Source organism: Chelonoidis abingdonii, chromosome 11 (assembly GCF_003597395.2).
Source record: "Chelonoidis abingdonii isolate Lonesome George chromosome 11, CheloAbing_2.0, whole genome shotgun sequence".
Taxonomy (NCBI): Eukaryota; Metazoa; Chordata; order Testudines; family Testudinidae; genus Chelonoidis; species Chelonoidis abingdonii.
Genome location: NC_133779.1, coordinates 35069255 through 35086641, shown reverse-complemented (window position 1 = coordinate 35086641; position 17387 = coordinate 35069255). Strand labels below are relative to the sequence as shown.

The following is a 17387-nucleotide window of genomic DNA, read 5'->3' as shown; positions in this document are numbered from 1 at the left end:
GGGGGCTGGGAGTGGGGTAAGCTGAAACAGGCAGCAGCCATCTTCCCCACTACACCCCCAGCCCCACTCCAGCCGAAGTTGGCCGTTCCCAGTGGAGGGCTGTTTGGAGAGCTGGGGCACCAGCCCAGATCAGAAGAGCCACCGCCACCATGGGCATTAACTGGTGCTTGCAGGAAGAGGCCCAGGGCTGAATGGGCCAAGGGCAGGAAGGAGACAGGTGCTGAAGGAGCTGAGGAGGGGGAGAGCTGCCCCCGTCCTGTCCTGGGTGGGGATGGCCATGTCCCAAGAGGTGGCCTTGCAGCTGCAGGTGCTAATTTACCTCGCCCAAGGCCAGGAAACTCTCCCAATTACCGGACCAGGACCGGAGGGAGGAGACGCAGCAGCCCAGCTGGGGAGCCACCTTTGGGGGAAATGAGGCTGGGAGGCCCCCTCGGGCTGACCCCTGCTCTTTAGGAAGAATCGTGTCCACTGGATCGAGGGGGCGGGGTGACCCAACAATGGGGTCTGGGGAGAGGAGACTCCTCCCCTCCCAACTGAGCCCAGCTTCCCAGGGCACCGAAGGGAGTTAGGCGCAAATGGGGCTTTTGCTCCTGAATCATGCGATGCTTTGGCAAATGTCACCTGCTCTCTGGGGTCGGATCTCAGAGGAAGCCCCTCGCCTACAGGTGGACAGGAGACCCTCTAGCCCTGGGACAAGATCTGCTCTTGCCCATCGTCCCCTGGTGAGTAAGGCAGAGCCCTGGGCCCCTGGGGGACCCCCGCCCAGCTGGGAAGAGACAGACAGACGGGCTAGGGCCATGTCTGGACTACGGTGTTTAATGGAAACCTATTTGCCAAAGCAGCACGAGCACACATGGCGCGACGGCCCCGCACACACACGCCAGGGGGAAGGGGGCCCACCCGGCTCAGGGGGCCAGGGAGGTAGTGGGGGGGAGGTAGAGCTGGCTCAGGCGAGATGACACCAGGGGTAGGACACTGGAGGGCAGTTACATGAACCTACCGTCTCTACACGTTATTGTGCTCAGAGCGTGTCCCTCCCAGAGCAGAACCGTCCAGGATGGGACATGCTACAAACCTCCCTACCACAGTGGCAGCTCCCAGGGCTGCACAAAGGAAGGGGGAACTCTGGGATCAAACCTGCCTGGAGATGGTGGGGGGAAGTAACCTGGGAGTGTCTCTCAGAGCCCCCCAGAGCAGGGAAGAGGAGATTTTATGGGGCCGGGCACAGCAGGACCTTGGGGCCAGCAGCATCCCAGAGTAGGGGAGACCAAGGAGGGGGCGGAGGGGAAAGGGAATCTCCCGGACAAACAGCCCCGAAGCAGAAGCTCCCAGATGTGGCTAGAAGGGATGACTCCAGGCTAACCCCTTCGCTGTGTGGGACCTTCCAGGACAAAGGCCACCCCCCCAGAGCAAGACGCAGGGGTTGGAGGGCATTGGACGCAGCACTGCAGCCCGAGCGACTTGCCATTGCTGCTTCGAAGCAGGAGTCCCCTGTGCTAAAACGGCCGGGCATTCGCCCGTAGGGGCTGGGCTGGGGCCGGCCCAGCCCTTCCTCGTGGTCAGCAAGCACCCAGTGTCCCCCCCAGCATCAGAGGGTCTGCACGGCGACGGGGTACAGCAGCGAGAGTTGCTCGGCGCCTTTGACGGGCAGCTGTTGAGCCGTGTAGTAGTGGATGACCTCGGGGATGCTCTCGAAGGGGGCGCTGTTCTGGCCCAGCACATACTTGCTCTCCCTGGTCCTGGTGAACTTCATGTGCATGAAGCCCTGGCTGCTCCTGGGGATGGAAGCACAGGGGAAAGCGCATTAGCAGTGGGCATCCCCTCACATAGGAGCCACAGAAGCAACCCCATTGGCCCTGAGCTCTTGTCTTTGCTGCGGCCAGCCACTAGAGGGAGATATGGTCATACTAAGCAGAGCTGCTTGGCTGTGTGTCATAGGGCCTATACTGCTAGCTGTTGCTGGGGATTCTCCCTAATCTGAAGCAGCAACAAGTAGTGGTTTTTGCAGCAGGAGTCTCTGAGTTGTAGTAGCCACAGTACTCAGCACGGCGATAGCTGTGCAGTCACTGGTGGCCATGTGATCTGCCACGCTAGCCTCCTCCTCATTGCTCAGTGGTGGAATCTGAGACCCCAGAGAAGGGAAGCCACTTGCTCACCATCCCAGCAAACCAGCCCCAGCAAAGAACCCGGGAATGACGACTGGCCACTGTGTCTGGGCATCGGAGCAGGGCACTGCAATGTCTCCAGGCCAGAGGATCCCAGCGTAGGAATATTCCTGGTTGTGGAATCCCTGAGCACCCTGGCGGGTTGCGTGATCCAAGCCAGCCAGGAGAGTGGCTGCTCTGCTATCTGGAGCCAGGCTGGGGGCAGAGACAGAGCCCACCCAAGCCCCATCCCTGTGCAGGGATAAATATTTCAAAGGGCGCGGCGGGGGGAGCGGGGCCCTGGGCTCCTGCCGGGGATCAGAGCATGCTGCTGCGATTAACCTGATGAAATATTCATGATGGCCACTTCCCAGGCCGCGCGGCTCACTCTGTGCACAGACAGCCGACAAAACGTCCGCCGGCCTGGCCCTTTGATGTGCATGTCGGCCGCTAATAAGAAGCAGATGTTCTGGGCAGAGAGTTCATGGGGAGCTACTTGTCAGGTGGATTGTGCCCGTGTGCCGGGGAAGGGCCTGGGGAGAGGAGACTGGGCCTCTTGCCCCTCTCCCATCCAAGGCTCTCCAAGCCCTTTACCGGCAGGAATGACTTAAAAACTTACCTGCCCCAGGAGGGAAGCTTAAGGGTCTAAGCTTACAAGATGCTGATCTCCAGTCCCTTGCTCTGACCACTGGGCCCCGCTGCCCTCCTGGAGCTGGGAACAGGAGCCTTTTCCCAGGACAAGTGGGGACTCTGGAGTCCAGCCCTCCCCTGTGCTAACCCAGCAGACCACCCAGGAGCTGGGAACAAGAGTCTGGACTCTGGTTCTCCTGCACAAACCCACTCGCCCATCCTTAAGCAGTCCTGGGGTAAGAGGGAAGCTCCTCTCCTGGATCAGTAACTGGTTTAAAGGCAGGAAACAAAGGGTCAGTTTTCAGAATGGAAAGCGATAAATTGTGTGTCGCCCAGGGGTGTGTACTGGGCCCAGCGCTGTTCAACTTATCCATCAGTGACCTGCAAAAAGGGGTAAACAGTGAGGTGGCAAAATTTGCAGATGATACAAAATTACTCAAGGTAGTTAAGGCCAAAGCTGACTGCGAAGAGCTACACAGGGATCTCACAAAACTGAGTGACTGAGCATCATAATCCTGCAGTATAAATTAATGCTACAGCCACTCCTTGAATACCGCGTGCCGGCCTGGTCGCTCCATCTCAAAAAGGCGATACTGGAATTGGAAAAGGTACAGAGGTGGGCAACAGGAACGGCGAGCGGGATGGAACAGCTCCTGTATGAGGAGCGATGAAGGACACTGGCGGTGCTCAGCCTGGGAAAGAGACGACGAAGGGGGGATATGATAGAGCAGAGGTTCTCAGTTCAGGGTCCGTGAGTCCTTTCCGCGGCTGAAACCTGGTGCCCCAAGCCCCAGCACCGAAGCCAGGAGCAGCATGGGGCTGAAGGTGGCGCCCGCCCTCAAGCCCCGGAAGCCGGGATCGGCATGGGGCTGAGGCCGGCAACTCCCTCCTGCAAGCCAGGAGCAGCAGGGGGCTGAAGCCGGGAGCCCCAGTGCCCCCCCTGCTGAAGTTGGAAGCTGCACTGGGAGCCCCCCTCCCGTACTCAGCCCCTAGCTACTCCTTGCCTGCACCCTGAGCTCCCCCACTACCTGCACACAACCCCCAGCTACCCCCTGCCTGCACCCTGAGCTACCCCCTGCCAACACACAGCCCCTAGCTACCCTCTGCCTGAACCCTGAGCTACCCTCTGCCCACACACAGCCCCTAGCTACCCGCTGCCCACACCCTGAGCTACCCCCTTCCCACATACAGCCCTTAGCTATCCTCTGCCTGAACCCTGAGCTACCCCCTGCCCACACACAGCCCCTAGCTATCCCTGTCCACACACAGCCCCTAGCTACCTCCTTCCCACACACAGCCCCTAGCTACCCCCTGCCTGAACCCTGAGCTGCCCCTGCCTGCACCCTGAACTATCCCCTGCCCACACACAGCCCTTAGCTACCCCCTGCCTGAACCCTGAGCTACCCCTGCCTGCACCCTGAACTATCCCCTGCCCACACACAGCCCTTAGCTACCCCCTGCCCACACACAGCCCCTAGCTACCCCCTGCCTGCACCCTGAGCTACCCCCTGCCCACATACAGCCCCTAGCTACCCTCTGCCTGCACACAGCCCCTAGCTACTCTCTGTCCAGTTGGGGTGGAGGTGATGCTCCCTCCCTGGGCCCCGTTGTGCGGAGCTGACTCGAGTCCCACCAGCCATTGCCCCCCCAAATAGAAGTAAAACTCTGCCCATGGCCAAGGGTCCCCCCCTGGCCCAGATCCCCGAGTTCGCCCCTCTGCCTGCTGGGCCCTGGCATTTTTGAAGCATGTTGAGGGGGGCCGCAGCAAGGAAAAGGTTGAGATCCCCAGTGATACAGGTCTGTAAGATCAGGAATGGTGTGGAGAAAATGATGAATAGGTGTGAATAAGTATGAATATTTGCTGCTTCACATAACACAAGAACCCGGGATCACCCAACGAAATCAAGAGGCAGCAAGTTTAAAACAAACAGAAGCCTCCAGGAGAAGGTAGCGTCCATAGGGCACCGCTAGGGCTGGCTCTATAGGGCTGGAGAGCAGAAATGCGCCACTCCTAGGTGGGCTCTGGCCCTTGGGGCAGTGACCGATGACACCATGTTTTCAACCCTCAATGCCCCCGTCCTTCACCCACATCAACCCCTTGGCTCCAGGAGTCGCGATGCCCCATGTGTCCCAGTGCCAGGGAATGGGGCAGGAATGTAGCAATCACCGTGCCCCCCCCCCCCTCGCCAGCTCCCCACGGCCTGCGATGCATCCAGCGCCTGGAGGAAGTGAAGTGCTCTCCTCTGAGTCAGTTTCTGCAGCCCCCACCTCCATCTCCTCCCAGGCCTGCAGGGTAAGAGGCAACCAGCTTCTCCCCTCCCGACTCTCCACACTCCCCTCCCCACCACAACCCCAACAGGTCGCAGGCCACGGCACACCCGCTTCCTGCACTACACAGGGATTCGGTGAGATGCTTTCTCTCCCATGCACGTAGGTGGGTATGAGCTCTCGCTCCGACCTCCAGAGAGAGGTGTCTTGGGAGCCCTGGGAAATGAGAGGGAGAGAAAGGGGGAGTCTCGTGGTTACAGCAGGGGCGTGGGAATCAGGACTCCTGGGTTCTACGCTTGGACCTTGTAGTGTGGTCTAGTTTATGGGAGTTAGTTACCGACTTGCACCTAATCCTCATGGGAGTCAGACCTCCTGGGTTCTCTACCCAGCTCTGCCAATATCTCACCACTGGCGACCAGACCTTCCCCATTCTGTGCCTCGGCTTCCCCATCTGTGCAACAGGGCTAACAGCTCCCCCTGGTGGGGATGCCAGTTTAATTCATGACCGCCCACCTGGGAAGCTCCAGGTGGCTGGGTCATAGAGCTGCAGTGCGTCCGTACCCCTGCTGCGGAAAATCCCCTGGCACAGCAGCTCTCTGTAGAGGCTGGAAGGTAGAGAGAGAGGGAGTCTCACCTGAGCGACAGGGAGTAGTCATGGTGGCTGGTTTCACTGTTCCGCACCAGGTAGCTGCCTTCTTTGCACAGAGTCAGCAAGGTCTCGGCGTCCACTCTGCTGATGGAGCCGTGGTACCACCTGGGGTGGGGGGAAAGGGAGAGGGTCACACAGTGACAGACACAGGGCTGCCAAGGCTCACCATCAGCCTCATGATACCTGCTGCTTTTAGGAACACAGAACACAGGGCTAGACAGGAGCTCTTGGGTCTTTGGGCCAGTCCCCTGCTATCCCAGGCAATCCCATCATATCATCCTGGCCACAACCTAGCAAGCTCCATTTTCAAACTAGCTAGGTTGGCTTCCCCTACTCCTCCTATTGGGAGGCTGCTCCACAACCTCCCTCCTCACAAACGTTGTTTTAATTGCCTGCCTTTTCTCAAATCCCCAGCTTCTGGAGTCATGTGAATACAGGAGAATCTCAGCTTTCCTTTAAAAAATTAAGTGGGCTTCTAGCTCTCCTGCTTGCAGAGAAAAGCCTGAAAACACAACCCAAGAGCATCCTGAAAGCTCAGAACCAAGAAGGTAAATTGAAAGAACCTCCTCTCCGCAACGTTTTTAATCCCAGGATTGTTCAAGGCCATCTCATGGTTTTGGGGGGCCTGACTCAGGAACTTTGAATGCTTGGGGTTGGCCACACTGCAGGCAAGGTCCATGTTATCATGGCAAGCACACAACCCCCTGTCCCCCGTCCCACCCATAAAGCTACTTCTCCATCCCCCTGGACCTCATGATGTCTTTTACACCAGTGGACAGTGGGAGCAACACCCTATCACAACCTTTGCCCTGGTGTGACTGACAGTGGAGCCTGTTGCTGCAATCAGCTGGGCTGCAGAACACGCAAGCCAGGCCAGTCCGCACAGGGAACTCTGGAATGACTTAAATACCTGCCCCCTGTGGATCCTGACCCTGGCCCTGTGTTCAGGTGTGGTAGCAGCAGTGCTTTCTGGGCACGTATCCCAGAATGCCCAGCGGTGCTCCGATCTGTGGTGCATTGTGGGGTGATTGCAAACCATCCCCTGGGAGGAGAGAGGTCAAACTCCTAGAATTCCTCCAGGAATTCCTTCCTCCTGTGACAGTTTCCATGGCATGTGACGGTGCCAGCGCTGTGTTCTGACTAATGACCCATACACATGCCTTGCCACAGTGCACCCTGGGACAAATGCATTCGGGGCTCAGAGCTCTGGTCACAGTTGCACCCAACATGGCTGGCTTGGGGGGTGGTACACCCTCAGCTCCCGCCCTGTGGGGCCTGCCATCAGGGCACCGGAGCAGGCAGGGAACTGTGGATCTAAAGGACGCTGGTGCCCGTCCAGCTGCCCGGTTTGCCCACCCCTGGGACTTACACCTGCTTCTCCAGTGGCAGCGAGGGGTCCACGTGCTCGGCCATGGGCGGGCTGCGCTCTGGGCTCTGCGATCGGCCGTGCTTGGGGCCTGCCGTCAGGTGCTTCGGCGGCCAACAGCGCTCTTTGTTCAGGGAGGAGGGGCGCTCCCAGTCGGGGTTCTCAAACTGCACTGCTTGGGTGGGGGGAAAAATGCGTTACATGGGGAGGGAGGGAGAGACAGCAGGCTGCTCCTGGTCGGGCCGCAGTCTCCTGCCCAAGCTCAGCTGAGCTCCAAGTCCCCCTTGCTGGCTCCACTCTCCACTCTCAGTGAGTCCAAGTCTCTTGGGCCCCACTGACGTCAGCAGCTGGGCCCCACACTTGGTACCTGGAGGACACTGCTCCCATCTCCAGCCAGTATCATTGGTCCAGGGACAAAGGAGGGTGAACTCCTGCCCTACAAATGCCACCCCTGCCCTGTACCCAGCCTGGTGGGCAGAGCCTCACTCAGGCCCAACCCTTCCTCAATCTGATTCCTCGTAGCTTCAGCCTGCGTCCCCCGGTGCCCGTCTGCCCACGCACCCATCGAGCTGGGGGACGCTGAGTGCCCAGAACCCTGCTCGTTCAGAACCCAAGCAAACAATGTCAGAGCCGGAGCTCGGGATCCAAACTCTGCCCTCAACTCCACTCTCTGTGCCTGATCCCAGCACCCCTCAGCCTCGGGGGAACCCTGCACCACATCGCCCCGCTACATTACTTTGCTCCTTCGGCTCATTAGGCCAGACACAGAGGCCACTGAAGCCAATGGGAAGACGGCAGAGGCCGCAGGCTCAGGCCTGTGGCTTCTTTGCAGCAGGGGTCTGTAACCCCATGGAGCCTATCTGGGACTGGAATGGAGCCCCAGGCCTGATGGGCTCTTAAGGTGCCATTAGTAATGCCACATCCTTTCCCTCTGACGCCAACTCCTGCTGCTGCGCCGGGCAGGGCAGGAGTCGGGGCGCCAGGCCGGGATCAGGGGGTTGTAGAGTCCCCTTGGCACTCCCTCCCTTTTCTGGCACCATCATGCCTGGCCCTTGTTAAAAATGACATCCCGATGGCCTCTTTCACCCTAGAGGATCCCAAAGCACCATGGGCCTGCAACCCCAGTGACACGCAACCCACCCAGGGCATCAGCTGGACACACAGCCCCCTGGGGGTCATGGGGATGCCTGACCCTACTGGAAAGTGCTCCGGGGTGTTCAACGCTCAGGCAGAGCAGGGAGGATTTCAGGGCTCGGGATCTTGCCGGAAAGGGCTCCCCACCAGAAAGGCATGGAGCTGAAGCCACCTGCCTGGGCAGAATGAACTTCCTGGGAATTTCACACCTGAGACTTAGCCCCAGAGCCATCCCCCTGCCCAGGCTCCAGCAGAGCCCCGTGTCTCTGCACTGCCCCTGCATTCCTCCCCACAGAGACTCGCCCTTCCCTGGGGCACTGGCTGCTCAGCAGAACGGGGCAGGACCCACCTGCAAAGGCCCGGGAGATGTGGTCTTTCTTCCACTCCCAGGGCTGATCATACTCATCCGCCGGCCGCTCGTCATCTTGGGGCAGGCGGCTCTCGCGGGCCGGGCTGGCCAGGCCACCTTCTGGGTCTCGCCCCTGCTCCTCATAGGGGGTGTCGTAAAGCTGCAGCCCCTGCTGGCACTTCTGCCCCCACCGGCCCTCCCAGTCGCCTTTGCCCTGGAGATCTGGGAGTCCAGCAAAAGGGGATTAGTTGGGCAGGGCCAAGGCTGGGCAAAGGAGTCCGTGTATAGACGTGTGCCAGGGCATGGGGGGCAGACAGCAGGAGGCCACACGCAGATGGAGGGGGGCAGTAGATGCTCATATACATAGTGGGATTGGGTGCCAGGCAGCAGGTGCACAGATTCATGGGGGGTACACTGGGTACCAGGTGCCCATGGACATGAGGGGAGATTGGGTACCAGGTACCCATGGGAATGAGGGGAGATTGGGTGCCAGGGGCCCATGTGCCTGGGGGGAGATTGGGTACCAGGTGCCCACATGCATGGGAATACATTTGGTGCCAGGTGCCCACGTCCATGTGGGGAGATTGGGTGCCTGGTGCCCACAGGCATGATGGGAGATTGGGTGCCAGGTGCCCACGTGCCTGGGGATACATTGGGTGCCAGATGCCCACATGCCTCGGGGAGATTGGGTACCTGGTGCCCATGTGCCTAGGGGGTACACTGGGTGCCCCCCACTCACCCAAGGGGTTAGCTAGCCAGGCAGGGGAGTTGATAACAGCCTTGTCCTGCCCCTTGGGCACAGGTCCCTGAGTGAGAGTGAGAGGCAGCATCACCGAGCCCTGCCCCAGCCTCCGGGTGCAGTCGCAGCTGGGAGCCACTCCATGCCCAGCACCATGCAGCATGGAGTCCCCCTGGAGACTGCTCCTGCCCTGGTGTCTCTCACCTGCCACCACCCGCTGGGCGTCGTAAGGCTCCATGTAGCCATTGTTCTCCGGCACCGTCCCCTCGACGTCCCCTGGCTGCTCCCGGCTGGCATTGAAGGGGTTGGAGTACTCGCTGTCGCCATCGCCCTGCGGGCAGGAGGGCTACACTCAGCGCAGAAAGGGCAGGGCCAGGCTCAGCAGCACCCAAACGGCCCAGCTGCAGGAGCATCTCGGGGAACCAGCCCGGGGCACTGATCAGCACGAGTCCCTCTCCCCCAGCACACGGATCAGAGACAAAGGGACTTCACTGTGTGACTTCACTGTGTCCGCACGGATGAGGAAAGGTTAAAACTGAGCAAAGACGCCTGAGGGGGGATCTGAGATCAGTCTTCAGCTTCAAGTATGTGAAGTGTTGTTATGAAGACTGTGGTGACCAACCGTTCTCCATGTCCACTGAAGGCAGGACAAGAAGCAATGGGTTTAGTCTGCAGCCAAGGAGAGTTAGGGTGGATATTAGAGAAAACTTTTTAACTGTCAGGGGAGTGAAGCTCTGGATCAGGCTGCCAAGGGAGGCTGTGGAATCCCCGTCATTTGGGGTTTTAAAGAACAGGGTTATTTGGTCCTGCCTCAGTGCAGGGAGCTGGACTCGGTGACCTCATGATTTCTCTGTGGACATGGGAGTTAAACTAGGAATCCAGTCAGAGCCAGGTAATAGCCCGAACCCAAGGCCACCAGCAAGCTCATCTCATCAGAGGCCAAGTGAAAAGTGCAGAGAGAAGGAGAGGAGCTGTGAGCCTGGAATGCTCTGAGTCCAACTTCCTGCTTTGACACCAACTCTCTGCATGATCTCAGGCAAGCCCCTGCCTCAGTTTCCCCATCGGTGACACAGGACTAGTGACACCTGCCTGCCTTTCACCTGCTTCCCATGGGTTTGTTGGGGGATCTTTGCAGAGTGTGATGAAGAAGGCAGGTACTAAGACCCAGGGCCGCCCACTGGGAGCTGGGCTCCTAAACATCACTGAGGATCTGGCCTAAGCTTTGTCACAGCTGATCTCATGTCTCCGAAGGCAGAGAGGCAGCACGTGGGCTCGAGTGTGAGATGGGAAGGGCTACGCCCTGGGTGGAGAGGTGATGGAAAGCAAAAAAATCAGCGGGACTGCGTGGCCGTGCGGCTTTGGAGCTTTTCACCTCTGGGATTCTGGTCTGAATCCAGGCTGGGGCAGGGAGGCTTGGGAGAAGCTGCCTTCTGGTGGCTGCTCAGTGCAGATCTCAGAGCTGGCAGAACGCATTTAGCGCTGCTGTCGCTGCCAGCCTCAGCAGGAGGGAGCCCGCTGTCCTCGCTCCGTCAGGTCAGGGGGTAGAGGCAGGTAGGCTGGACAGAGAGAGTGTGTGAGGGTGTGTGTGTATGTATGTGAGTGTGTGTGCATGTGTCATAAACAGATAGCTAAGGGTTAATGTTTCTTTTACCTGTAAAGGGTTAACAAAGGGAACCAAACACCTGACCAGACGACCAATGAAGAAACTGGATTTTTCAAAGCTCAGGGAGGGAAGTTTTTGGGTGTGGGTTCTTTGTTCTGTCTGTGTCTCTGCTCTGTGCTCTCACTCGGCTCTGAGAGTAATCTGTCTGTCTCCAGTTTCTAATCTTCTGTTTCCAAGTGTAAGTACAAAGGTGAAACAATAGGTTTTTATATTGTTTTTTGTATTTACATGTTGGTAGTTGCTGGAATGTTAAATTGTATTTCTTTTTGGATAAGGCTGTTTATTCATTTTTCTTTTAAGCAATTGACCCTGTATATTGTCACTTGATAAGAATATTTTTATGTCTTTTTCTTTCTTTTATATAAAGTTTTCTTTTAAGATCTGTTGGATTTTTTCCTAGTTGGAACTACCAGGGAATTGGGAGGAAGGAACAGGGGGAAGGAGAACTCTCTGGGTTAGAGTTGCAAAGCTTACATTTGCAGGACTCTGCTGAGGGTGAAAGAACTGGATCTCTCTGTTTTGCATTTCAAGGAATGAAATAGGTGATCTTCCAGGCCATCCAGGAGGGGAAGCCGGGGAGGAAATAAGAGACAAGGGAGGGTGTTATTTCCCTTGTTGTAGACTCAGGCATCTGAGTCTTGGAGTCCCCCAGGGAAGGTTTGGGAGACCAGAGTGAGGCAGGCACTGGAATTCCTGTCTGGTGCAGTGATATCAGATCTAAGCTGGTAATTAAGCTTGGAGGTTTCATGCAGGCACCACATTTTGGCACTAAGTCAGAATTGGGACTTATGCTTATGACAGCATGTGTGTGAGTGCGTGTGGTGCGTGTGGGGTGTGTGGCATGTGTGTGCAGTGTTGCGTGAGTGTGCATGTGTTGTGAGTGGTGGGGTGTGTGGTGTGCATGTGAGTCTTTGTGTGTGTGCGTGCATGCGAGGGTGTGTGTGTGTATGAGTGTGGGTAGGTGTGCATGTGTGTGGTGTATGTGAGAGTCTGTGTGCGTGTGTGTGTGGGGAGGTGAGTGTGTGAGTGAATGTGTGTGTGCGTGTATCTGTGTGTGTGCATGTGTCTGAGTCTGTGTGCGTATATCTGTGTGTACGTGTGTGGGGAGGTGAGTGTGTGAGTGAACGTGCGTGTGTGGTGTCTGTGTGTGTGTGTGTGTGTGGTGTATGTGTGTGAGTGTGTGTGTGTCTGTGTGTGTATGTGTACCAGTGCGTGTCTTGTCCCAGGCCAGCCCAGAATGCACCTGTTCTGTGGATAAAGAAAACATCAGCCCGCAACGCTATCAATCCCCCTCCTTCCCCAGCGCTCAATTCACAGACACAAAAGGGGAGAAATAGGGTCATTGCTTCGAAAGGCAATTTCCACGTGCCTGTCTCATTTGCCTGCAGCTCTCAAAACATTTCCTCCGCGGGCTGTTTGAGCATGTCTAACGCGCTGTCGGGGGCAGCGAGCAGGGGGACACGGCCTGGCAGCCAGGGATCAGAGATGGGGGAACTGCCCGATTGGCAAGGGGACACCTGCCCCTTCGCAGAGTGTAGGCAGAAGCTGATACTGCTGCTCATCAGGGACGACAGAGTAAATGGCAGCTGGGCTGGGAATTTCGGATGCAGGAGAACTGGCACCTGCAGCTACTGTGAGGAAAATCCCAACGGTCACAGCACCTCCCGCTGATCTCCTCACACCAGCAGCATGAGGCCTGGGAGGGATCTGGGTGGGAAAACAGGCTGGGGTACCAGGAGTGGTGCAGGCACTTCTATTGAGTCAGCACTGAGCCCATGGGGCACTGAGGAGCTGTGTTTCAGGTGAGTTATCAAACCCAGTGTGCTGAGCACCTGTGCTCATTACAAACCCAGGGGCAAGGCATTAGCCCCTGTGTCCTGGTCAAATTCCAGATGGGGAAATGACTTTTTGGTTTCTTTTTCACCTCCTGTCCTGAACTATTGCGCAGTGTTGCTGGGTGCTCTTAGAGCTGCCATGTTCCAGCCCAGAGATAGCTGCATATCAGTGCTGGGTGAGTGAGCCCTATGCAGAGGCAATGTTAAACAGCTGTCGCCGTTCACCCGAGAGGCGGCTGCATTTCAGCAGTGGATGAGTGATCCCTGTGCAGTGTTGCCATGCGCTGCTAAAACAGCTGCCGCATTCCACCCCAGAGGTGACTGCATTTCAGTGCTGGGTGAGCGTTCCCTGGAACTGTAACGTACTTTGGGATGAAAGGCGCTGCCTGAATGTCAGGTGTGTGTATGAAACCACGTCCCTGATAGAGTTAAAGGAAAACAACTCCCCTGGTGAGAAGTACGGCCAGCAAAGGCCAGCATCCCGCAGGGACTGTCTCTGAACTCAGGGTGATCGGTAGCAGAGAGGCGTAAATCAGCAATAATCAGAGTCACTCCTGGTGTAAAGGAGAGGAGGACATGGTCTAGTGATCAAAGCAAAGGGAGTTATGACTCCTGGCCCCTCTTCCTAGCTCTGTTTGTAGGTCCACACTGCAAGCGGGGAGTGTAATCACAGCAGGCCTGGACGTGCCAGAGCCAGCTTAGCTCTAGCTAGGTCAGACACCAACAGCAAAGGAACCATGGCAGCGCAAGCTTCAGTGGGAGCTGTACGTGCCCCCCAGCCAGGACCTGGGTACGCACTGGGGGGATGAGCCTGTTATGAAGTCCAGGCTGCTGCAGCTTCACCGCTATTAGTACCTGAGCTAGCTAGATCAAAGCTAGCTCGGGTATGTCCACACATGGTGCAATCACACCTCCCCAGCTGCAGCACAGGCAGCGTCAGCGTCTCCATCAGCAAAGTGGGGGGGCCATTACGTACCTGCTTTAGGGGATTCCAGGCTTACCGAGGCACTATCGTGTAAACATCATGTTATTCCAGTAGTGCCTTAGCGATCCCAACCAAGATCAGGGCCCCCTTGCCCTGGGCACTGCATGTTCATAAAGTGAGAGACACCCCCTGCCCAGAAAAGCTTCTGATCTAAAGAGATAGGATGGACGGGGCACCAGAGGGGAAGGGATTTGCCCGACGTCATGTAACAGGACAGTGGCAGAAACAGGAATAGACTCCCCAGGTACCCCAGCTCACTGCTCTCACCACTAGATCACGCTGCTGCTGAGCATGGCAGTGCTAGTCTTACCTCTCTAAAACAAACGGGGGCTTTCTTCCTCCGTGTAACCCACTAAAGGAACAGTCCTAAACCCCCCTCCCCCTGCCAGCCTTTGGCTGCTTCTTACCCAGGATGCTTAGAATCTCAGGCAGTCAAGGTCAGATCTAGGTTATTTCTGCCTGTAGAGTCGCTCACCTTCCTAACAGCTTGTGCCATAACCTGCAGCTGCCCTCAAGCCCACGCCCTCCTGAGGAACAGCCATGTTACAAAGTCACAGGGACGATTCAACTGTGGGTTAGGTGAGCTGGCAATCTGCTGTTGATGGCCTCGATCCATAAGCTGGGTGCAGGGTCCTCCCAGCTCCCCCCTCCACCTGATCTCGCTCAGAAATCCTCCGGCACGGGGTGGTTGGAGTTTGGCACCCAAAGCACAGTCGCTCCTGGTATTAAATGTCGCCCACTTATCGTGTCCAGTGAATTAACCATCAAAGGCAGAGGCTGAAGATGGGAATTTATGGCTGATGCTTTAATTATGGTGAGTGGGCAGAGAGGAGGAGTGGGGAGACAGGGGTTCTAATCCCAGCTCTGCTGCTGTCATGTCCCCTCTCCCTGGGCCTCACATTCCCCTGGGGAGAGCAGCACTGACCTCTCCCACAGCAGGTTGCATTAGCCATCGCTGGGCATGCTGGGATGGGGCTACCCTAACGCGCTGCCACCGCCAAACCCAGGGAGCGGGAATGCAGAGGGTGCATGCAGAGGTGTGAAAAATCCCTCTGAGCCTGCCGCACTTCTGCCTGCCTCACATCGCTCCTAACAAGGCTGAGAGCAGGGGTGCTAAGAAGGGTGGGAACCTGCAAACCCAGCAGCAGTCGCATGCATCTGAGCCTGCCAACAGTCTTGCGCTTTGGGCTGGATTTCACACACTCCTCCATGAGCTCACTGATGTGCTGACGATCCCCTAGCCTGCTGCACCGGCCCGTGTTACAGCCAGCTGGCCGAGGGCACTGCAGACCCATCCCCGCCATCTGTGACCTGGACAGAGGGGTCAGCGCTGATCTCTCCTTTGGCAGCACTCCCAGCCTGTTGAGAACCCAGGAGTCCTGCCTCCTCACTCCCCTGTGCCACCCACTGGACTCCCCCCTCTGTACCGTATGTCTACCCAGCAATCACGAGACATATGCAAGCTGGTTTTGTCCACACTCACTCACTAAGTCCTGGGCAGAAGCTCACACAGGTCCTTAGGAATCTGCTCAACCAGCTAACCGAGGCCTCTGCCCATGCTGCCGCGGCTTCACTGCTCTGCTCGCTGGGGTACACTACACGTCCTGCCATTGCACCTCCTGATTGTAGGGTAGACGTACCCACAGCGTCCCCCATCTCCTTCATGGAACATTAGAGCCCATAGTTCAACGGCTAATGGAAAGGATGTGTCCAGAGTCTAGTGGATGGGGCAGAGGTGTCCCCGCATCAGTGCCCATGGGCACGACCTGCATGGGCAGGCACTGGCACAGCTACCCCTGCGCAGGGGCAGAATAATACGTCCATGGATCCACTGCTCCAAAGAGGACCACTGAGTGCAGCAGGTTGCAACCCTGTTGATCCAGGCCCGTTACAGACTTAGCCCATCGTTGTTCCTGCCCCACTGACATGCCCAGAATGGGCCACAGATGAGTGATTGCTGGACAACCCCAGGCATACTCTGAGCAACACTCCAAAGCTTCCCCCCTCTCCCCCAGTGCAGCTCAGCATGCTCTCTGCATGGGCAGCTCCAGAGGACTAGCAGGGATGGAGCTGGGCTGGAGAGGTGAGGCTCACTGACTGTCAGAGGAACAATACAGAAAATGCCCCTGGGAAAGTGTTACACAGCATTAATAACGACCGGTATTCCAGGAGGACTGAGACGCCCCAGATAAGACCAGGCCTCACGGCACTCGGCATTGTACCTACACGCAGCGAGCCCTGAAAAGCTTACAGTCTAACCAGATGAGACAGACCCAGGGTGTGGCAAAGGAAGGCGTTTTGTTTTAGCCCCATGTTCCAGATGGAAAACCGTGACCCGAAAGAGGGGAAGGGACTTGCACAAGGTCCCACTGGGCGTTGGTGGCAGAGCTCCAGGTCTCCTGGGCACCAGTCCAGGTCCCAGTTCTCCTCTCCAGAGCTATGAAACCAGCAAGTCGGCTCTTTCCCTGATGCTGTCAGGAAGGATCATTTATTGCACATTTCTTGCCAGAAGGTGAAACAAACCAAAAAGCGTGGCCCCCGCTTGAAATCTTTCACTGCCCATGGAGCCCCATGATAGACACTCCCGGTCCTCTCCTCCCCTCCCTCCTTCCTTTCTACAATTCATGGGCGTATCCCACAATGCTCAGCAAACTCTCCCCTTGGGAGTAATTTCACACACCGCCAAAATGCAGCCACCTCTGGGGCACAACCAGCAGATGCTTCGTCATAATAGCTCCCTGCAAAGCGCTGTAGGACAGGAAGTGAACAATGCTGAATCTAACTGCAACATCAGGGTCAATTCAGGGAAGCCAAGGGTCCTCACCAGAGTGGGCCTCTGGCCAGGCTGCTGGGCCAAACATGCCAGCTCTTACAGAAAGCGTTCAGGATCAGCTGGACACCATCCGCTGCACAGTGTGCCCGACCGTGGCCAGAACAGCATTGACTCAGAGCAAAGAGCACCAGTGATTGAATCCCCCATCCCACGGCATGCAGCACCTCGGAAATCCCCATCCAAGCGGAAACCTGACCTATCTCTGCTTAGCACGAGAGATCTGATGTGACCCCAGGCCGAGAGGGCCAGGCCTGAGTGTGATCAGACCCCTGGAGGACACCTGCTCAGTAAATCTCCAGCACCTACCTGCTCTTGCCCGCCTTTGAGTTCCTCAGCAGCCGTCGCCAACAGAGCTTTGCCTCTGTTCAGGTCTGTGGACTCCACTTTGATAAGCCTGTGTTTTGGGGAGGTGTATTTCCCTTCCGCACAGCCACCAGCAGCTGCTGTATTTGAGGAACCCGACCCCACAGGATCCAGTTCCAGTTTACTGTTGCTGTCTTCATAGGGATCCTCAAAATCCAGGCTCTTCTGCGCTCTGTAAGCCTTTAAAATCTCACTCTCTGTGTAGTCGGGCTTGGGGGGCTGTGGAGGAGACCTCCTGCTCCCAAAACTCAAGTAATCTTTCAGCCACTTGGCCATTTGTTCCAGCCTGACAACAAAACCCCGACCTCTCTGGGCAGAACAAATGGGTTGGGAAGAATTCTCAAGGTGCCATCAGATAAGCCTTAGTGGGTCCCCATGATTTATAATCCAAATTGGGCGTCGTTCATCTTCCTTTCAGGAGACCCTGAG

The 17387-nt window shown here is 57.1% G+C and overlaps 1 protein-coding gene across 2 annotated transcripts; it reads right to left on the bottom strand.

Annotated features, from left to right (window-relative positions):
• Positions 1 to 1250: 1250 nt before the first annotated feature.
• On the bottom strand, positions 1251 to 17234 carry SHD (Src homology 2 domain containing transforming protein D). Of its 2 annotated transcripts, none has more exons than XM_032772647.2 (6): positions 16902 to 17234; positions 9484 to 9610; positions 8541 to 8762; positions 7061 to 7232; positions 5677 to 5796; positions 1251 to 1775 (listed from the first exon to the last, which is right to left on the bottom strand). In XM_032772647.2, exons 1-6 carry the CDS (start codon positions 17232 to 17234, stop codon positions 1589 to 1591), a joined length of 1161 nt encoding a protein of 386 aa, XP_032628538.1. In that variant the 3' UTR covers positions 1251 to 1588. The 2 variants fall into 2 exon arrangements, with proteins under 2 accessions (XP_032628538.1, XP_032628618.1); XM_032772727.2 differs by having other exon boundaries at positions 7061 to 7229.
• Between the last annotated feature and the right edge of the window lie 153 nt (positions 17235 to 17387).

Bases quoted from the DNA above. Each gene is read 5' to 3' on its own strand.
- SHD (XM_032772647.2), bottom strand. From the start codon at position 17,234: ATGGCCAAGTGGCTGAAAGATTACTTGAGTTTTGGGAGCAGGAGGTCT. The intron at 7,233-8,540 runs GTGGGTCCTGCC...CCCCCACCCAAG, and splicing joins CATCTCCCGGGCCTTTGCAG to CAGTGCAGTTTGAGAACCCC. The intron at 5,797-7,060 runs GTAAGTCCCAGG...CCCCCACCCCAG, and splicing joins CTGCCACTGGAGAAGCAGGT to GTGGTACCACGGCTCCATCA.